This window comes from Miniopterus schreibersii (genome assembly GCF_964146895.1).
Source record: "Miniopterus schreibersii genome assembly, chromosome: 3".
NCBI lineage: Eukaryota > Metazoa > Chordata > Mammalia > Chiroptera > Miniopteridae > Miniopterus > Miniopterus schreibersii.
Window position 1 is genome coordinate 56,477,383 of NC_138103.1, and position 23,355 is coordinate 56,500,737.

Consider the following 23,355-nt stretch of genomic DNA (forward strand, 5'->3'; position numbering starts at 1 on the left):
GTACATTCCTAAATTTAAAAAAAATTCGAATTTGTGTGCTTTTGTTCATAAACTCCAAAAAGATTATCACAGGCAAAAAAATATAGTTTACTCTCCTTAAATCTGAACCCTTTCATTTATTAGGAAAGTGGTTACTCATGTTTTTTTTCACAGGACTAAAATACTATTTCATGTACCGAAAGAGCTAACCATTTCCTTGAGCTGAGTCATTTTTAGGGACTTCAGCCCTAATCTTGGTGCTCAGCACAAAGCTGTGAGACCAGCTGCTGAGTCCTTGGCAGGGGCCAGGCTGGGAACTGAACTGAAGCATCTGAAATGTCTCCAAGGACCATGGCACATCTCTTTGTCATAGATGAAGGAAAACAGGTTTTTTCTCCATTTGCTTCTTTTCCTGAAACCATGAAATTTACTTATGTAAAAGATGCTTATTAATCATAAATCAATGATACTGAAGCATTAGTGAAGATCTGGGTTGTTCTGACTACATTCCTTGTTAAACTTGTGCTTTATTTCACTAGTCAGTCAAAAGACTAGAAAAGACGGATGATAGTGGAAGTTCTGAGCCTTAGTCACTCTGTCCACTCTTTAAATGCTACTTATGGACAATGTGGCCCTTCCGCTTGCCTCCTGCTAGAGGAGCAGTAAGGAGACGGGGCTCATGCCATTAACTATTAAAAGACTACAGGAGATACAGGAATGCCCTTGGTGCCTTCCCTGTTCCTACCAGCTCAGGCTACTTAGATAAGATCCACTCTGGCAACCAATCACTTTGAAAAGGCAGGCACCATTTATTTATCTGATGGAGATTTCCCCTTAAACAGACCTACCCAGAGGCCTTACGGCTAAACTCAGGGAGGATCTTAAGTGCTGGGGGGAAAAAAGAAGTGAAATTGTTAGGAAGCTGTGGTACTGAATAGCACTTGCTTTTTCCAGTGATACCTCCATTACATATTTCAGGTTCTCTGATCATATTTGGGAGACATGGAAAATATCAATTAAACCCTAAAATACCTCAAGAGATTGAAAACCAACTCAAAGCTGAAGCTCCCCAGTGAAATCCTGTCTGTGTGTTGCTTACGAAGGTTTCCATTTGCCAGGCCTCTCATCTTATCGATAGGAATTCCACCAGCTCTAAGCTACCCCCGGCCCCAATGACATACCTGCTTTACTTGCATCCAAAGGAGAAAAATCCTTTTTTTTTTTTTTTAACATTAAAAAAAATAACAGTTGAAAGATACCTAAAACAAACCAAAAGACAAATGAATCACAAAAAATTACAGAAGCAGAGACATTGCCCAAAGAAATGCCAGTTGTCTACTGATGGGAATACAGAGAATCGAGTAGAGATGGGGATGGAGTTTCTGTTTGGGATGATGACAAAGTTCTGGACATAGAGACGTTTGCACAACACCGTGAATGTAATTCACACCACTGAATTTAAAAATTGCATTTAAAACGGTTAAAATGGCAAATTTTGTGTTACATATATTTTGCCACAATTAAAAAACCCAATAATGTAAAATACCAAATATTTTTGAATTGCACACTTTAAATGAGTTGTATGGAATGTGAATTATATCTTAATAAAGCTGCTTTTAAAAAACGTCAAGGAGAAAATATGATCAAGCCTATCGAAAGAGAAAAACCACAGCTGAAGTGCTCCAGCCCCAGCCTTTCCGTTTTCACTTTCAGGAACGGGGTCCGATCTGCTTCGCCTCCCGGCAGCTGTCCCGCTTTAATCTGCGGGAGGAAACAGACTGGCAAAGCGCTGCTGCTGTTGGAATACGAAGCTTATTTGTTTTAGCGCTGTGCCTTCTAAAAATCTTGTTTTTTCTTTCCAGTATTTGAAAGAATCACGCTAAACAGTGGCAGGTGGTCCTTTTGCTTCCTTATGAAGATGGCCTTTTGGGCAGCAATGGAAATCCAGTAACCTGAAGTAAGAAAGGTGCCCAGATTGGTCGTGTTTTTGGCCAGATTTTCCCAAATTTTGACAACATGGAAAAATGAAAATAGCTATTGACCATTGCCTTTGTTAGAGAATTAGACATCTAGTTATCCGCAAAAAATGTTACAGTGCTTATGACTCATGGATTCCGCACAATGAAACCTCACATTTGTGTAATCACTACCTAAGCCTCCAATTCATCAAAACCTGTTAACAATTTTAGAATGCTTACCAGTTTCAAAATTTTCATATTAAATTTTATATATTGTAACCAATTTCATCAACTGCTTCTACCCTAGCATGGAAGAGACTACTACGCAATGCCGCAGGTTGAAAGAGACAACTAACTTTTTTGTCACTTAAGATAAATTCGACCTTATTACCACCATTTCTGAAGTTTCTAAAAAAGATAACTCCACCAATGATATAGCCTTTGTTTTTTATGCTGTTTACTTCTGTTATGCAGCTTTTATTTTCTAGCAACAATGACAATCCACTGATCAAAACTCAGTCTAAGAGGGAGGAGCTGGGAGCGGGAGGACCAGCGGGAAGGAGAGGAGTCATTCTGCAGTTGACCAAGGTAAATATTACCGCCTCAGGTTTTATAGAAAATGAAGCCATGCTTAACAGCAACAGTAGAGCACTTAGATGCTTTAATTGTGGCTCTAAGGGAAATAATAAACAGATTAAAAATGCTCTCTTAGATAAAATTTTATTAATTTTAATTTTTTCTAGGGATGATACTGATGTTCTCAGAATTACTTAACATTTCCAAAACAGAAGGTCAAAAAGGATTCCTTAGGACAAACTTGTTCTGTTCCTAATGATTGTTCTGGAACCACAGTCAATGAAATCATCACGAACACAATAGTGTTTGTTCTGGGACAGGCTTTCTGATTTCTCATTCCAAGACACAGAAAGACTAAAAAATCCAAACCAAGAAATATTTCTCCCAAACAAACTGTACTGTTTGAATGCTCCTCTTCATCACTGTGCTAAAATGCTTGCTGGAGTTATTTTTAACTGGGAACAGAACATTCATTTTGGAAAATGTTCAGTTCCCTAAATTTATAATGAGCAGAAATACATACTTTCAATGAAAGACTCTGCAAACTCCAGTAACCCCATCAGCAGAAAATAAATTTTATGGTTTTTAGGAATGAAAGTCTTTTAGATACTGTGAAGCCTTGAATCTGGATCACCTGCATCGATGCTGGCAGAAACAGGCACTTAACATCATCTAGCCTTGGAGCTTGTTTCTTTGCTCATGCACATTTCCTCAAAAATAATGAGCCTCAGTGATGCCAAGTGGATTCTATTGTTTTTATTGACTGTTACTACTTTTATTAAACAATGTTAGCCATGTAGGACGATTAAAAAACAACTAATATTCTTGGAATATATACATTCTATTAACTGATATAACTCAATCCAGTCTTTCATTACAGCAGTGAATTTTCATTTTGCACAAAGACATAAGTAATTTATATTCCAACACAACAATCACTTCTGGGTTAATAATTTCACAGTTTCCTATTATACGGGCTGCATGTACTTATAGTGTTTTAGCACAAAGCCAATACAAATATGAAAGTATCCTCATTCTAATGGTTACTGTGCTGTTAGAGATGGGTGTCGGCGATGGGTATCCTCCTGAGCTCTACGATCTGGGAGTCAGTCAAGGTGCCTCCCTCCTGGCTGCCTTGACCAGATTCATTATCACTGACACTGAGACCAGCACCTGTAATAGAAAAATAAGAAACACAAAAACTCCCAATTATTAGTGCAGTGAATTAAGGATCAAGTTACATTAAGTCAACACATGTTTACTTCTATTATATCAGTAAAAAGAGAGCTGTACATTTAGAATAAATATTTTTAATAATGTACAATTATAAAACTATACTTTAAATTCCTTTTGGTAGTTTTTATAAGTAAAATTAATTTTTAAAGACACAAATTGGGTTCTCAATGGTTGACAGGTATAACTTACTCCCAAGAACAGCATTTCTCAACTGGGGCTTATTAAAATAAAAAAATCCCCCCCCCCCCCAAATTCAGGCAGGTTATCAGAATTTTTCAGCAGGGGGTAGGATTTGCTGTTCAAAAACATATAAGCTGCAACCCCACAGGTACTGAATGTACGAGGCCCTTCAGCTGAGACTCCGCCAGGGTGGGCAGTGATCCAAGAAGAAAGACGTGCTCTGACAACACCTGGTGCCCCTCAGTGCCCGGAAGACTTGGGCTCTGAATGACTCAGATCTGATCCCAAGATAAAAATAATTATGCAACACAGAAGCAAAACAGATCCACACAAGAATCCCCCAAAGCTAGCGTTGATTACAGATAGTACTCAGAATTTGTTTTGAGGGAGCTCCACTATTCACTGTGTTTTTTTCACAACTCAGAAAAGTCAGGAAATTTAACACTATGCTAGAGTAACACCTCATTCTTTTCTTCTCTAATTCACAAACTCTCATTCCCCCCCCCCCGCCGCCATACACACAGAATGGGGATGTGGTCACAGGGAGTGCTGCTGGTATCTGTTGGGCACTAGACTCTAAAAGAGAAGGAAAGTGAAAACACACACACAGTTGTCAGGGAGCTGAGACTTCCCTTTCTGTCTGAGATATAGGAAAGGCTATTATTCTGCACAGTTGGTAGCTATGGGAAGACGGTGTGCTAGCTTTGTCTTACCCTACTTGGGATGGAAACGGGAGCCCATTAATGACCTTCTTCTAGTCAAACCCTCCTTCATCTGGGCCTCTGTCCTTCCCATCCTCTCTCTGTTAAAGGCTGCTGTTGAAACCCCACTTCCTCCCTTTGCTTCTGGTCCACCCCACCCTCTGATCTCCAGAGGTCTGCTTTTTCTTGCATCTCCTCCTGCTGTCTAACCACTGGAGGCTTTATCTTCAGCCTTGCTCAAGGCCTACAAGATCCACCTGACCCCCTGCCTACCCTCTAGCCTGATATCTCACTAGAGCTGCTGGTCACTCCCTTTTCATACCATGTTATTATGGTGGCACTGCCTGGAATTCTCTTCTCATTCCCCAACTCTTAATTTGGCTGCCTCCACTCTTCTGTAACTATCAACCCAGGCATCACCTCTGCTAGCCATGGAAACAACATAATTCTCTTTTAAAATTTCTGACTCCCCATTGGATTATGTCCTTCATATCTTTATATTCTTAGCTTATAGGACAGTGCCCAGTACACTGTGGGTGTTCAGCAAATGTGTGTTGTATGTATTAATAAACTATGCTCTGCATCCTAGCTCTTGAAAATGCCTCTTCCATCTCTATTGTCCACTCTGTTCCTCTCATCTATACAGCATTCCACTGCCTTTTCCTTCTCACGAACAAACATTAGGCCAACTGCATGGAGCCTGAAACCTCCTGCATCGGCTGTAAGGTACTCCCTAATCTGACTCTACTCTACTGAATAGACATATCTCAACCTTTGCCCATTGGAAAGCTTTCTCAATGTGATCAGGTATCTTGACAGGTCCTGGATATGCCATGTTAATTCCAGCCTGGGTGTTTTCCTGCTCATCCATCAAAACCCATGTCCATACCCTTTCACAAATAATTCACTATTCTTTCAAAACAGGGAGTTGGAGAATGCAATATTTGAAGAGTCCCAGTTTATACCTGAAAAAATTATTAATCACATCCCCTTTATGTTCTCAAATTGCCCTGGTTTGGATGATAAATTATATGTTACCTCTACATGTAATGTATATGTAAGTCATGATGTAAGATGTGTAACAATTTCAACGAGCAAAGAGAATGATGTAAATTTTCCACCTGTAAAAGAAAAGGCTGCTCATATATTTATAAAATGAAATGAATAACAGTGGGCATCAAATTGCTATGGAATTTAAACTCTTTGAATTAGTTTAATAGAATAATGTAAAATTTTTATTTTAAAACACTAAAATTTATAATACAGTGGAAATTACATTATGTGGCACTATTTACACTTAGGATGAAATCTTTAGATGTTTATTAAAATATATGCAAAGGGTTACATAACTTTCAAAGTTGTTTAGGGGTTCAAATGAAAAAAGATTTAGAAGACTCACTTGACTTGGCTGGAGTGGCCCGTAGTTAAGGTGGACCCGAGAGAGATCAAGATTTGCAAATTAAACTGATGATAGGGAAGCTAGTAGAAACCAGTAACACAGGTCTGGTGAGCACTGGACAAACCTAAAGAGGCAACTATTATTCAACTTCAATCACTCTGCTGCTGGATTTATTTATTTTAAAAGAAATTTTGGATTTTTATGGGGTATCTCTCTAGATTTTTATGGGGTATCTTTCTAAATTTTTAAATTTTGGCTCAAAAAATGTTAAAATGCTGAAGGTCAAACAAAGCACCTGGGTGGGCCAAATCTGGCCTGTGTCAACTGTAAATTCTGCTTTAGATAGAATGGCATGTGGACTGTTGCTCTGATTTGACCACATTCTACGATGGAAAGTGTCTAGGGGTGGTGCTTGATTTTTATAGTACCTTTTCTAAAAATAGAGGGAATCAATGTGAGAGACTGCTATTTTGGTCTTCTGAAGTATTTATTTCCTAACGAGTGTAGTGAACTCTCAGGAATACTAAACTCTATCTATAAGCAAGGAAGTCATTCCATACATTCCCGAGCTAAATGCATTTAATACTTGTTATATATATAGTACTCGCATCTAATTGAATTATGCCGCAAGAATTCATTCTATGTTTCCGGTGTCATAACATCAACAACTGACCCCTTTGTAGTGCTAGGGCCATCATCTTCCCCGAGAATTATTTGTGACCTGAGAGCCCCCTTTTTAGTCCTAATGCTAATGAGCGTTCTGTGCACTTATGCATAAAATGAAATTATCTCTCTTCTCTTTAGTTCTCTTTCACATGCTATACAGTTCCCTCAATGGGACCCTCTTCTAGGCACTCTTTAAGTGTAGATATTATCTATGATGTTATTCTTGGTTCCTTCCTTTCTCCCGTTTTCCTTTCCTCCCTTAGAGAAAAGGTCATGCACCCTTCTTCTTCTTCTCTCTCTCCTTCCACTCCTTGATCAACCTTATTCATCCCCACAGTTTCAAATATAATCTCTGCACGGACGCATTTCAAATCAACACCTCCCACCCTGAGCCCTCACCCGAGATCCTCAAACCTGATCCTTCGCCAGGCCTAAGGATCGCTGTGCCCTAATCTGAACTTACCGGTTTCCCACTGCACACAAATAAATGAACAGATGCTCCTTACACAACTCCTTAGTCACCTGGTGCAAAGCAGGAGCCTTTGCTGCCTGTCCTCACTGTTTCCTCAGCGTTCCCCGCCGTGTTCATCTTCTCTTTTTTATTTCTACTCCTCAAATCTGAGTCCTGGACCTCACTCCTTTGGACAACTGTAACATTGTCCAGCCTTTTTGATTTTGCTTCTAAATGTATTCTTCATACTCTCATAAGAGTTCTTTTGCCTCAAAACCCAGTAGGAACATGCCATTCCTCTCCTCACAAACCTCCATGGCTCCCTAGGTCCTATAAAACCCCACTCCTTAGCATGGCATCTGAACAGCACTTCCACAGCATGCAAAAAACCTCAGGAAGTGTTCCGCTCCCCCAGATGAACCTATCACTGCATGTGGCCCAGGTTAAAAGGATTGAAGTGGGTTATCTTTAGGCTTTTTAGAGCTGCTAAAATGGTAATGTGAATATGAATCTTCAGTTTCTCAAATATACTCAGTGGGGGGAATCCTGCCATTGAAGGTGACTGTGAATGTGTCAAGGAGGGGGCTCCCTGAAGTCCCCTGAGGGAATGACAGTACATTTTTCACAGTGCAGGTGAGCCACCTCACAGCCTTTCTCCCGCCGCCTCTCCGCCCAGCCGCACCGAGACGCTCGTCCTCCAGGGGCAGGTGGTGCACGCGTCAGCCTGGGCTTCGCTAACTGGATCCCCTCCACTGGTGAAGCCTCTCCTCCACTCTTAACCTATTTAAAAACTACACAGTCTTCAAGAATCAATTAAGGGGGTTTTCAAAAAATTTCCTTGATTTCCTCAATAATTTATAACTCTTTCCACCTACTTATGTCATATTTGTGTAAATGTCTATTCCTCTAAGCAAACTCTAGGTTTTGTAATCATTCATTCATTCTTCATTCATTCATTCAATCTTCAACAATATCTACATAAGGTTTACCAAGTGCCAAGCATTATTCTGAATATATGGCTACATATATAGTAAAATGCACTTTTGAATTATTATTTCAATAATTTCATCTGAGCAGGGACACATCTTCTTGCTTGGTTGTGCATCTAGAAATAAAAACTTCACTGAAGTTTTTTTAGTCGTGTCAGTTTAACATTTTTCTGAGTAAAAAGATGAAAGAAACATTACATATTTGATTTGAAAACAACTTTCCATTGGGTCACAGGTTGAGTGGGATTGAATTTACAGGAAGAGCCAATGAAATACTGTATGTAACGGCACTTTGAAAACGACAGAACTACATGAGGCCCACTCTGCGGCCTTTGAAAATTTCTGCTTTAAAAATACTCCATAAGAAGGTCTCTGCGGCAGACGAGGGGCCAAACTCCCAGTGAAACCCCTGGCTGATTGTCTTACGACACTGAACCTGCCCCAATAGCACCTTGGTGTTCTGGAATGATTCCAGGGCAGAGATACTTACACTGAGTTAGAGAATGCCTTTTGTTAAAAAGCAAGTTGTAAATTATTTTGAGGTTGTGTTATGTTTAGTGTTAAGAACAAAATAACCTAGAGTTAGGCTGAGATTAGGAAGGAGTCATGAGAACCCGGCTGCGCTAAGGGCGGCTGGCTGTGCTTATGCAGCTTCAGGTGAAGGTATAAAATGCAGCACAGCAAGAGCGCCTGCTTCTAACGCAGTCTCTGGGGTCATACATACCCGTTTTTAATGCAAATATCAAGTCGTCAAACTCTTGGGACTCCTCATCAGCTATGAGCGACCCCTGGCCATATCCTCCGGGGGAAGGGAATGAGGCACCATTTTGGGGGCTTGGCTTTAAGTCAGGACTGGCCTGAGTGGCTTGTTGGAAGGATCCTCTCTCCCAGTCAGGTGGCACCTGTTTGGGTTGGGATGCGGCGAAAAGGAAACCATAATATGAATACATACATACTTGTACTTATTCTGACTGTACATAAGCTATTTATCTCTGCATCTCACTACACAAACCAAGTGAAAGGGTTGTTGAACTGTTTAGAATTGAGGCCTTTAATTGTGCCTTTGTTTTTTTAGAAGTATGTTTCCCCATGACACAATGTAATCTGGTGATTTGAAATGATTTCTCTACTAGAATTACTTGTAGATGTCTACGCAGTCATGTGTGGGGAAAGAAAATTACCTTTCAACCCAATCAACACCTTTTATTTTTTTAAAAATGCATTGTGCAGAGAAAACTGTTAAAAATATAAGAACTGGAGAGGAGCCCTCCTAATTTTTAATCTAAGATACAAAATAAAAATTTAAATATAGTAGCTTTCTATAAGGACACACTGAATTGAAAAATAAAGTTCTCTGATAGCATTCTAAACTCTTCCTTTTGAAAAATTTAATGATTAAAAAGATAGTTCTATCCTGAAATAATTAAACATGCTCACTTCCCTCTTGGTTACTGGTAAAAAGCCCTTAATCCTTCCTTTCCTAATGCTTTTTCTTCTCTGCAAGGCTTCCTAGAATGTCTCTGACAGTCCCTCATTGACAGCTGGATCAAGGCCAATCTTAAGCCTCTGAGGAATGCAGAACACACGTTAGGGTATGCCACTGCGCAACACCCCAAAGGAACGCTCAAGTAGTGGCTCGGGCCCAGGAATTGAACTGTCACAGCTGCTGTCTCCCAATATAAGCTCTTCTGAGCGACTGCAGGGATGTTGCAGACTGAGGAAAGTGACCCAAGGACTGTAGAAATAAATTTAAGACAAAATCTTTAAAAATTTCGCTAAGAAGTTGAGCATCTAGGTCAGCACTGTTCAACAGAACTTTCTGTGATGATACAAATGTTTGATATCTGCATTCTCCATTATGGTAGCTACCAGATACATGTGGCTACTGAGCACTTGAACATGGTGATTGATGAACTGAATTTTTAATGTTATTTTATTTTAGTTAGTTTAAATTTAAATAGCCACACATGGCTAATGGTTATTGCATTGTACACTTCAAATCTAGGCAAATGCTAGAATGGGTAATGAATAAAAAAGACAAAAGTAATTTTTTTTAGATTCGGCCCTGAATTGCTGGTGCTAAAAATATCCATTTCTATTGTTATCAACTTTGATGTGAAAATAATTCAGTTTTAAGAACTTTTGGGATACAGATATTATACTAGATTTCCAAACATTTATGGTACTGAAGACATATTCTAATTTAAAAATATTGTACTTGATTTTTGATCATTTACCTTAATTTTAACCTGACACAGATAAAACTACTTTCTATATTAACATGGAAGAGAAAAATATATCACTGAACAGAGAGATTATCTATCTATCTATCTATCTATCTATCTATCTATCTATCTATCTATCTATCATCTATCTATCTATCTATCTATCTATCTATCTATCTATCTATCTATCATCTATCATCTATCATCTATCATCTATCTATCTATCATCTATCATCATCTATCTTCTATCATCTTTCTACTTACCTACCTATCTATAAACTGCTTCCTTTTCAGACACATGCACTTTGATTTTCTGCCATTTTTCATGTTGCAAATAAATACAAGCACTGTTCCCCTTGGATCTTTAATACAGAGAGGGCACTATGAGCTATGTAAAGAATGGGAGACAAGCACATCTTGGACACTGTAGAAATTCTCAGAGACCTGTCTACCAACTCTTTCTGGACAAATGCCTTCAGGTATGATTTAAAATCTAAGCAATGGTCCCAGTGCTATGGCAGCATTAGTAACAGGTTGGTGGCAATGTGATTTAGACACAGGAAACCAATGTGATGTGGACAGAATGCAGAAAGCAGTGGGAGACAGACTTTACAGAAGACATCCTGGATAGATTTTCTAAGCAGTACTGCTAAAGCACTTTTCCACGTCTTTGTTCTAAAATATTTTTTGGTAATTAAATTAAAATAATTTCAGCGTATTTTCACTGAGTGTTTGTTGGGATTGAAGTAGTGAATTGGGATGGGTGAAGGAAGAGAGCTGCGTAAGTATTTGAGGAAGAACAGTATTTAAAAAACCATTTCTGAAGCTGGTTCAGACACTGCCATGTCAAATTTGGAAGATTAAAAAAATTTTTTTTAAATCTTCATCCGAGGATATTTTTCCCATTACTTTTTCAGAGAGAGTTGAAGGGAGAGAGAGAGAGAGAGAGAGAGAGAGAGAAACATCGATGTGAGAGAGAGACATTGACTGGCTGCCCCCTGCACGTGCCCCGACGGGGCCCGGGATCCAGCCTGCAGCTCGGGTCCGATCCCTTGACCAGAATCAAACCCGAGACCCTTCAGTCTATGGACCAAACTGATTAGGGCAAATCTGGAAGATTTTGAAGAAAGAGATGACAAAGTATGCTCTGTCTGAGTTCCTAGAACAAACTGCTGGCTAGTAAAGGTCACAGGGCTGGTAAGAAAATGAATTGGGTAACAGACAAGATACCACAGTGAGCACATCAAATACTACAGATGAGAAGATGCCAGTAGGAGGAGGGCTTAAAGTCACAAAGCACCATCTAACCTGTACTCTTCTGAGATGGGAAGGCATAAATGGGAGGGGAACAGACAGACAGAGACAGACACACAGAGCAAGGTCAAGGTCCAAGTCAAGGGCAGGCACCTCCTCCATAGCACTGATAAGGTTCTGGGTGGACTTGCTGATTTCCCCTCCGGCGGGAGGCATTCCGCTCCCGGGCGTGAAGAAGGCTGTGCTGGGCCCTGGGTGCCCGTTCATTTCCACCGTGTAGCTGGCCTTCATGGGGCAACAAGTCTGGTTGTGTAGAATGAAATAGACCACAAAAACGTAAAGTCCCTGCAAAAGAAAAGAAAACTAGCATGTTAAAAGAAGAATAAACATGGTTGTAAGCCTAGCAATTTTCTACAAATGTTTTCCAAATTCTACCCAAAGCTGGGAATACAGAACAATGTTAGAGGTCTAGCAAGAGGCCACTGGAAATTTCTGCATGTCATGAAAAAGCTATTCCATGTCATTTGGGAAAATTGCTCTCTCACTAACAAATCATGTTTTTTCTTGGTTAAAACGTAAGTAACCTGAAGTGTAGTACTATTAATACACAAAAGTAGAACTGCACAAGTCTATCTGATTAGCTGTGTACATTTTGTTTCAGAAAGCAAACCTCTTGCCTCCCAGAAAATTACTATCTTTTCCCAGATCTCACTTCTTTTTTTTTTTCTTTCTTAGCCAAATGTTTGAAGTGAGCTCCAACAACATTGTAGGCTCCTGGAAGGGCTGCACTAATTAAGCCTTCTCATTTTGTTTATATATCTCACCTATGTATCTTATTTGAAAATAGAATCCCAGGGTAGGGACTCAGAGGAATTCTGTGGATTACTTGCTTCTCCGTAAATGTTACATGAGAACAATAAAGCTATCTTGTGAATTCTTAAAGATCTGCTGGCCCTTTAAATTATTTTGCAATCTAGTCAAATTCTTAACAATTGCTCTGCCTCCATCAGAGGTAGCAACTCTAATTTTGCATTTGTGTTCCCAACAGTGCTTACACTGCCTTCCTTCATGATTTCTACAAGGGACCTACTGTATACTTCTAATGGTGCTTCTACAAAGCTTGTTAATTTTGACCTTTACATTCAGTCAATAAAGCATGTTAAATTGTGCCTCTTATGTCTGTTAGTCCTGGTGTTTAAGTTTTGGAAGCAAATAAGAATCGCCTGAGTTACTAAAATTCTTAAATTAGTCCACAAAAAGCAAGACGCTCAACTTATTAAAGAAGAAAAAGAGTTAATGTCAAGATTTTTCATAAAACACAAATAAGTATCTTCACATTGTGGAGTGGTCATTCTCCTATGGTTCCTAACATTTCTAGGAGTGTAGAAACAATAAAGTAAATAATATATTTGTGAGCTCGAAATTTGTATCTGCTGGTATAAATAGAGAAAAGTCTATTAGAAAATACACAAGACAAAAATTACAGCCAACTTCTAATATAAAATGAAATTGGAAGACAGTCTGCAGGTAAGCTGCTAGCATTTTATCTCTGTTGCCACTTGTGGAATACTGTTAAAAATTAGGCCTTTCTCTCATTTTGCTGGCATGACTCCTTTTCGGATTGGCATCCAGTCTACTTAATTAACAAATATGTTTTAAAATCAGCAGCTAAGCTGCTAAAAATATTTTTAAATGTAATTATTCTAACAATGCTATGACATTAGTAACATACTTGTTTCCTTTTGAATTAAGGTTATTTGAAACACGTTAACATTTTAAATTATGTAGAAATGAATTATTTTCACGTGCAAATGATGTTGTGAACATTAGCAGAACAAATCTTCCTGAAAACACACAGACACATTCAAATATTTTTCTTGTACAAGTAACTTTTCACATGAGTACGACCTAATTACATTGGCCACAGCAGTAGACAAAACAGGAAAAAAATTAAACTGTCAGCCTCGAAAACTGTGAGAATGTCACTGATTTATTTCAGGATTTCTCTAAGTGTTATGAAGTGATAGGGTAAAAGCTAGATCAGGAAACAAAAGCCATGCTTTAAAGCCCATCTCTAAGGACCCATTTGTTAAAACAACACATTCTCTCTTGTTTGTTTTTATATCTAGCCTTTTGTGCCTCAGGAAAGGAACTGGCTGCTGAAAATAACTTGCATGTGAAAACGGCAATTTTTTCTTAAAAGCCTATTTACACATACACAGCAAATACTTTGAATCTTTGAGATGTGCCCCAGGAAACGTAAACATGGTTAATATGGAAAGAAAAGAGTGTTTAAATGCAGATTGTATGACGTTTGCCTGTGTCCAGCCCCAGCTGGGCAAATGTATAAAAGGAACCTTCATTATCCGAAGTACTCAGCTGTGGAGGTTTCTGACCTCAGAGTAAAAACAAGTCCCTATTCCAAATACTGCATGTTAAATCTCAGGCTCTGCTTTGTATGATGGTCTGTAAAAGAATTTTAAGAGAGAATCTAGAATCTCAGTTATTCAATAGGATATGCTGACCGTCCACTACGTGCACTGCCACAAAGACAATATCCCACAAAATAATAGGTTAACTGTTTTAGAAGCAGGACACACGTAATTCACCTGTTCTTCTATCCTTTATCTAGTAGTGCAGAGAAGGGATTTCTTTCTGTGCATTGCTGTTTTGATTATTTAGCTGGATCTCTACTTCAATGATGAAAAAAATGCTTTCAAAAGTCTTTAGATGTATCTGGACGGAACATACCCACTCTGCCAATTTTGTATTTCTTTTGATTCAGGAATTTAAATTTATTGACAAATACTTAGTGAGACACGAGACCGTAGTGGTCTCAATAAGTTAATAAATGTGTTTAACGTCATCAAGGAGCAAAACAAGTGCAGAAGATTTTGGCTGATTATCTCAATAACTTCTCTCAGTTCCGTAAGAGGCGAGAAAGCCACCATGCCATGTGACAGTTTAGCCAAGGAGCGGTGGCGGATGAGTGGGTAAGATGGGCAGTTGAAGAAGCTGTCCGTCTCAGGACGGGAAGCCTCAGGGCTTCAGACCTGCCAGATGGTACCGGTGATTTGGAGAAATCATCTGAAACCCGAGAGGGTCCCCTCTGAGGACCAAAATGCTGCCCTCACCTTGAAGCAGTTAAGTTCTGGAGGATCTTTAAAGATCCTGGCAGAGGGTGAAACCCAGGCACTCAAACCATGACCGCAAGTTGTCTTAGCAGTCCTCCTCGTCCCTGCCTCTCCCGTTGCGTAATTTTTTCAGGTTACAGAAGAGTGGTAAAAATATCAAATGCATCAAGTTAACTTCTTTAATAGCTGCCCGGCCCATTCCTTGAATTTTATTTGTCTCTAAATAAAGTAAAGCATTAGTTCACGGTTTATTGTTCCCGCATGCTGAGTGCTCCCCGGCACTCACAGCCAGCTGGGCGAGTGTGGCAGACTTCACACTGTTCTCCACCAGTGAGCACTGACACTCACACAGCAAGAGCGCTCAGCAACCCTCAGCTAAACGTGTCGAGCAACCTGACATATTGGCTCCACATGGCCTCTGTTTCTAGTATTTATTTTAGATTCCGGCAGAGTTTTGACCAATGATATATGATAAAAATATACAGGTGATAGTGCCTAACCTGCTAAGTAAACACAAATAATTAAATCAGCCTAGATATTAAATTCCACATGGTGCCAGTGCTTAAATATTTGAAGAATAAACAGCTAGAGATCTACAGGCAACGAGGGCTTGGTCTTACAGACACCGCATACCTCACCGTAGGCCATGACAGTTAGTGAACAACTGTGCCGCCAGTAGCAGGAACTGACTATGGAAGAGGCATACCACGGCTCAGGGAGTTTGAAACGAAAGGAAGAGATTTTGCTAATTTAAAATTCCAGTGAATTAAGATGACAAAGACAGAGAGAGTAAGAGAATTAAAGGAGCTAATGGGTAAGAAAAGCCCTCAAGGATTGTTAATTGCTTTCCTTGAAATAGGGAATCCAATAAATGTAACTGAAGATGAATAAAAAGATATAATATTAATATAAGAAAAGTTTTCTGAAAAACACAGTAAGAATTAAATCTGCAGATTAAAAATATAATACTATGGACCAGGGAAATTTTGACACATATTCTTTAATACTCCAATCTCCTAATAAGTGGTAAATATTAGGATGGATTTAGACTTCTTTACATCAGCTTTAAGTGCCTAAAGATAATGGAGCAACATCTATTAAGTTCTGAGGGAAAAAGTGGCCCAAGAGTATTATATCCAGACAATCTAGCACTTGAAATTATCAAACACACAAAAAAATGCTTGGAAGTCAGCATCCATGAATCTTCTTGGGGAACTCCTCCCCCAAAGTACATGATAATAAAATATAACCTATAAAGAGATGAGTTGCCCATAGAGAGGAAAAAACAAAGAATTCAGTAATGAAGATGGCAAAAGGTAATGTAAAAGGACCAGCTATTTAGATACAGAACAAATATTGAAAAACATTATGAGAATTATAGTTACAGTCAAAAGTAAATGTTAAGTTCCTGGACAATGCAGAAAACATAATATTAACTAAAAACATTCTTAAAGTTGGGAAGATTGAAGATGGGAGGAGATCTGAATACCAATGACTGTATCATCTTTTTTAGCATGTAGTCAATTGATACTATAAAACCAAAATACCTATGTGATAAAAATCAGTGATTCCAATCCTTTAATGTATTTATAATTTATTTTCTTATTTACTAGAGACCACTTATCATTCGTGTGGTGATTAGAATATCTTTTGTGGTGTAAAAGCATTTTTTGAAATTCAACAATTATTTCTCTTCCATTTTGGCTTTTCTTGTGACAAATTTAAGTAAAAAGAAATTAAGTATGTATATTATAGTAACTATAATATCATCACATATTTAAAATTTATTTATATTTAGTAGGCATATTTAGTATGCCAAGAAAGATATCTGGACTGATGTTCATTTCATGTTATCATTTTTACTTTAAAACAGTTAATGATCTTTAGAGAGACTTAATGACATATATTGTGTAAAGTAGAAATGATTTTTTAAGTGATCCTTTATATTTACTAACTTCTTTACTCTTCCTGGTGTTTTTCATTCCTTTCTATGGAATTGGATTTCTCTCATATCTTTCCCTTTTCCTTCAATCTGAAGAACTTCTTAGCATTTGTTGTAGTTCGGATTTGTTGGAAATAAATTCTTTCAGCTTTTGTCTGTATAAAATGTCTTTATTCTGCCTTCATTAGAGAAATATTTTTACTGAGTATAGAATTCTAGGTTAATAGGTTCTGTTATTTTGCTTGGAAGTCTTTAAAGATGTCAAGGTTTTGACATCTGGTTTCCAGAGTTTCTGATGAGAATGGTTAACTTTTACCATTACTTTCTTGTTTACAATGTTCCCTTACTTCCCCAAGCTGCTCTCATCATTTCCTATTTAGAGAGTTCAGGAGTGTGACTGTGATATGCCAAGGTATATTATTCTTTGCTTGGGGTTCTCTAAGCTTTCTGAATTTGGAAAATTCCCAGCCATCATTCTTTCTATTATGGTCACCTAATTTTAATGTGGATTACTTATGCAGAAAGATGGAAATGATTTTAAACAGTTTTATCTTTATACTTTTATTCTGTTTCAATTCTTTTATAATAAATTATTTATCACTTCCCCCCAAATAAGTAATTTAACAAGACAAAAACTCCAAACAAATTTGTCAGTATATTAGTAATGATCAATTCTGTACTTTGGGAATATATGGACACATGAAGCATTTACTATTATTATTAATATTATTATTATTACTTTAGAGAGAGAGGAAGGGAGAGGGACAGAGAGAGAGAAACGTCACTGAGAGAGAAACATCACTGACTGGCTGCCTCCTGCATGCCCCGCACTGGGGATCAAGCCTGCAACCTGGGCGTAAGCCCTGACAGGGAATCGAACCTTGACCTCTCTTGGTTCCTGGGTCGATGCTCAACTACTGAACCACACCAGCTAGGCTGAACCACTTATTATTGTTTTTCTTTTCTATATTTTTAAAACTTTGAAGATATTAAAAATATTAAAATAATAGAAATAATGTTTTTGGACACATAGGGAAAACAGAATTTCAAAATCTTCCAGCATATGTTCATTCTGTTATGAAAAACAGTTGAAAAATAGGCAGTGGAATCATATAAATGGCCTAATCAAAACCACCTATCTTTTAGATACCCTAAGAAAGTGCACAAAAAAATGCAGCATAAAGGACTTAGAGGAATAAATCTTCATTAAAATCAGACTTTCTTCAGCTCAAAAATTAAATTTGTGATTCCCAAAAAAATACCTTCCACTAATCTGTAACGTCATAGTAAACAAGAGATTATATCCAGTTCACTGTTGCATTTTTTAGTTTATTGCATGGTCCCTGGCACACAGGAGGAGTTTAAGAAATATTTGTTAAGAAATTATGGTTTTTAAATTTCATTAGTGGGAGAGAGTAGGATGGGGTGGGGACAGATACTGGTCTGAGGTATGTGTTGGTTTTAGTCCCTTATTTCTTTCGCTATAGCTAGGTAATTCAGTAGTTGCTCAATAAAATCCTGCCTGGGCCTCTGCTCTTCTGGGTTGGTGACTCTCTGGCGGGCTTGCTTGGTGCTGATCCCCCAGATGACTTCCTGGCTGTGTCTGGCTTCTCTGCTGGGGCTGGGTTTGCACGGTGCTGCTGGTCCTTTCTGTGGTTTCTTCTCCTCAGAGGGCGTCACAGATTTCTGCTTTTGCTTTCCCCTTGCCGAAGTCTCCATGATCTCTGTTTCTGGTTTCCCACTGCTCTTGGGCTGCTGACCTACTGCTATTCTGCATCACCAATGACTTAGCAGCAACGATGATGGATTTCATGCCCAATGACAGAATTGATAAGACAAATACAATACTTCTGCATTTATACATTTTTTTCAGGTGTGAGAAAAATAAGAATTTCAATTTTTATTGTTTCATATTTTTAACTTATTTTCACACTTTAAGTTGCTTTTGTTAATGTTCTTATTTATAATAAGACTCAGCCCAAAGTGTGTATTAAATATACAGAGAAAGAAAACACCTGAGTTCATTTTGCGGCCATTGGTTAGTCAGCACAATTGAAATACTTAGAAATCTGTGGGAACAATTATTTCTCAGATGCTTTGAAAAATACGTGGATGGGCTAGGTAATTACCTCGTGTTCACCACAGGATATATAAAATTCTTCTACAATTTCTTACTAATTTAAGGTACGCTATCTATTCAGAACTAGCAGAGTCAAGAAAAGTTCACTTGGTTTGGTCTGCTGCTGGTTCAGAAATGCCTATGACTAAAATATCTAGTTAACAGGTCTGCAAGTTCAGGGTTTGGGGTTAGATAGAATGTCTATTTTAAATTAGAAACAACAATTCTATAGGTTTCCATCATAAATATCTGGAGTATAGACAAAATATTTTTTCCTTTTATATAACTAGGGCTTCTATCTGCAATTTGAGAACAACTTTCTCTGCGTGTCACTGACAGACAGAAACATCTGGGCAGCCTTCTTGGTGATCAACGCTCACGAATAAAGAGGCGACGGCTGGCCCGCGCCTCGGGCCCTCTATCTGAGCCCGCGCCTCCCGCCTCTCCCGGCCTCAGGGCTCCGCCTCCGGGCCGCGCAATGTTCCCCACGCTTCAGGTTCAAGGCCTGGAGAACTCATCAGTCACGACGCTACTTCTCAGGAGCCAGACTATTTCTGACAAGATAGAAGAAACTGAAAATTAAGTTGTTGGTGTGTAGTTACAAGAACACAAACTCCTGACCCCCAAACCCCTGAGAGTTCCTAGATTAGAAATTTTCAGAAGTACAAATCAAGTTGGGTATTAGGATTGTGAGACTGAGAAGACTGAAGGTGGTTATCACTGTGCTGAGATGAACTAAATAAAGTAGAAGAGGTGGGAATCTGAGAATAATTTTTTTAAGGTTTTAATAATAAGTGGAGAAGCGAAATGAGTTGGAGTAAGCTTTGAATATAAAAAAATACTTTAAATTAAAATTATGTAAGTACCAAACTGTACCATGGTTATTTATTTAAATCTTGTTATATCTGTAAGTACTTTAAAAAACATAATTTGAAACAACTTTTTATTTATTCTAAGAAATCTGTCATAGGCAACTGAAAATAGCCAAAGTCTGTAGATTGAAACAATATTAACAACTACAACAAAAATAAGAAAATGAAGTGAGTTGTTTTCGTGTCCTCTGGTGTGGTTTTGCTGTGCAGAAAAGACTATTCATAAGTTCACTTTTAGCCCGGCCAGCGTGGCTCAGCGGCTGAGCATCGACCTAGGACCCAGGCGATGCCCAGTCGGTGGCGTGCAGGAGGCTGCTGATCAATGACTCTCTCAGCATTGATGTTTCCATCTCTCTCTCTCCCTCTCCTTTCCTCTCTCTGAAATTGATAAAGATATATTTTTAAAAAGTTCACTTTTAGTTTTGTCTAACAGTAAAAAATGTTCAGGGTGTCCAGTCACTGTGGTCATGGGTCAAACTGACCACTGCCAATCTGTATACATATATCAAGTCACCACAATGTCACTCTAAGTATCTTACAGTTTTATTTGTTAATTATACCTCAATTAAGTTGAAAAATCACATAACAATAAAAAGGACAAACTACGATAAACACAACAGCACAAATGAATTAAAAAATCAGTATTCTGGGTTAAAAAAGTCAGACACAAAAGGGTACTGACTGTGTGATTCTATTGATACAAAATTCTAGAAAATACAAATGAATATAGAGTGGCTGCCCGACTCCGGGAGCAGAGGGAGGGAAGCTCTCCAGGGGGGCCTGGGAAACCCTTTGGGGGTGATGAAAATGTTCTGTATTTTGATGGTGGTGGCTGTGGTTTCTCACCAGTGAAAGTTTAAGAACAAACTAGGGTTTGGATTTGTTGTTTTAATAAATTGAACACTAACCTTTTAAGCCAAGGGTCAGCAGACTTTTTCTGAAAAGAGTCACATAGTAAATATTTCAGATTTAGCAGGACATATGGTCTCTGTTGAAACTATGCTGAAATTTAAACTTTTTGCAATTTTCACGTCAAAAATATTATTTTCCTATTTTTCTAACATTTATAAATGTAAAAACCATTCTTAAGTACTTTTAAATATAGTTTTGTCAGCATCCTTTATATTCCCTTTTTGAAAACAAGGCTTTAAAAATTTAGTGTTCAGATATCTGTTAATCACTTTATGGATTGAGCTGAATTGTTTGGACAGTGATAAGTGACCAAAGAATAGTGTTGATGATGGTGATAAGGAAACACTGGATGACCTAGTGCCAGGCCAATAAAAATAAGAGAGGAGAAGGAATCACTTTGCCGTGGAAATGAAATGAAATTTCATACCTGTTGAAGTGAAAACATGTGAGATTATCTTAAGTACTAGACTGAGACCAGGCGAGAAGGCGAGGTTAGATACACGGTGTGGAAAGAGCTGTGCAGTGGTACAGCTAAAGCCAGATGGGTGTATGTTTTTTTTAAAAAGGTTACACTACGTAGAAAAAAGTGCAGAGTGCTCAGGATTAAACACGGCTAGAGAATATGAACAGGAAGAGCAGCCAGGGAAGTCAACAAGGAACCACCGACTGGTCAGGAAGGTCAGATACGAGGGCAGCCACAACTGACTGCATCAGGGAGTCAAGATAAGTCCTCCCCCAGAGGAATGAGCAGCTCACATCGTCAGAAACGGAACTCAAGAAGGAAAAAGAGGCGTTTGCTTATTTCAGATATAACCGATGTCTTTGGGAAAAACCCAATTACAATAGAATCTATAGAGAGAGGTGAGAATACAATGAAATGGGTAATATACAGTGTGTCAAGGAAAAGGTACCCGTAGGTTAGGGGACAGTCTGACTTATGACACATCAGCCAGTTTGATAACTATATGTCAATACCTGATGGGAGTGTTTTCCTCCTACCCCACTCACTTCACTCATTAGTATTCTTTTTTTTCCCTAATTAAATGTATTGGGGTGACACTGGTTAATAATATTATGTAAGTTTCAAGTGTACAATTTTATAATACATCATCTATATATTGCATTGTGTGCTCACCAAACAAAGTTTTTATTCTTATTCTGAGCAAAAGCACAGAGTTGAATTCCTTTAAACTACAAATTGAATCAGGTGTCCCATGTGAAGTTACTGAATGAACAGTGCATATTTCACATTATCTGCAATGCTGGATTGACGTGGTTGTGCCTCCCTGTCAATCTTAAGTCTTCTCTGATCCCTTTGGGAGATGCTGCCGTTTTGTATTCCTGTCCTACAAGTTGCTGAAGGCAGACAGTCAGACAGCTAGACACATAACTAACTACTGAGTTTCTAAATCTTTTATATTGCCTTGAAAAGAAAAAAGAAGTCTAATAAACTTTTAAGAAAGGATTAATTTTATCACAACATGGTTAATCAAATGTCAAAGATGATCTAAAGGTCTTGTTTTAGAAACATTCTCGGATGAGTCAATTCCAAAATAATGACATTGTCCCTGTAGTGTTTATAGAAATATGGAACTCAACATCCTATGCTTTGCTGTACTGAAACACACAGATATAAATCATGCACTGAGGAGATAGGAAGAGATTTCTCATTACGACTGGCAACACTGGCAAATTCTAGAATGTTAAACCAGCCAATAAAAGCTCCCTGAGGTATCACATTTCTGGGAATCTTTATAGCATGTAATAAACAGAAATCAATAATAATTCCAGATATTAACAAGAGAATATACAGTCAAAACATTATTTATTATTGTCAAGTACTCTTTTCTAATGAGCTACTTAGTAGGGACAAATCATTTACTATCTTTTTGTTGCAATTCCCTATTTAGTGAAACAAGGACACTAGGGTTTCTCCAGGGATGCTCTATGGAATAAATGATTAACTAACAAAACTAAAAATAATGTACGAATAATTTAATCTTGAAAAAGCAAACATTTAAAGCATTCTAAGTTAATTGTTAATATTTATTGCAGAAGAGGAAAAGAAAGAAAAAAATGCAGAGAAGCCAAAAAAAAAAAAAAAAAAAAGAAGCCCCAAATGTATACCAAATCTTAACACTCAGAAATAACCACTCTATCTTGGATATGAACTTTCTTAAAACCACAATTTCTAGAGAGGGTTTATTTTCCCAACCCATTAATTATGTAAGGACACATTTTCATATGTAAGCACTTTTTCTGGAATAAGAGCTGAAGGTTGGATTTACAGTTGGGCAATAGCTGGGTAACCTCAGGTTTTGGTTTGCCTGGGACAGTCCTGGTTTGCTTGGAATTTTGGGGGTAGCCCGTTGTCTCAGCATTTTTATTAACACCACCCCCATTCCCTCAAGCTTCAACGACAGTGAATTATATGGCAATTTATTTAGTAGCACTAGATTAAGACTCCGAAAGGGCGCAGCCTTGTTCAAGTTATTCTGTTTGATACAGCGGAACTATCAAGTGTATCCTAATAAAAACCCAAGTCCTAACCAGACCTCTTCACATAAGGATGGCCTGCAATTGAAATTCCCTCCTAACTATTCTGATTCATTCATTGAGTTAATACTTAATAGCTGAGTGTCCACCAAGTAGTGTACTGTGGGTTCCATGCGGGCAGTGCACAGACAGGTTCAGTCCATTTTCCCAGAGTATCTCATGCCCACTCGTGTGCTTCAACGCTTGGAGCTCCACCAAGAGTCCTT

At 38.2% G+C, this 23,355-nt stretch overlaps 1 protein-coding gene across 1 annotated transcript in view; it reads right to left on the minus strand.

Moving 5' to 3' along the window:
• Nucleotides 1-2,640: 2,640 nt before the first annotated feature.
• ADGRV1 (adhesion G protein-coupled receptor V1) overlaps nt 2,641-23,355 on the minus strand; it is a 425,471-nt gene continuing 404,756 nt past the window's right edge. Inside the window, exons 88-90 of the mRNA XM_081133843.1 lie at nt 11,768-11,959; nt 8,860-9,037; nt 2,641-3,686 (exon numbers count right to left, since the gene is read on the minus strand). Of these exons, the coding sequence (XP_080989969.1) occupies nt 3,568-3,686; nt 8,860-9,037; nt 11,768-11,959 (489 nt within the window). The 3' untranslated portion in view covers nt 2,641-3,567. The remainder of the gene's footprint in view (nt 3,687-8,859; nt 9,038-11,767; nt 11,960-23,355) is intronic.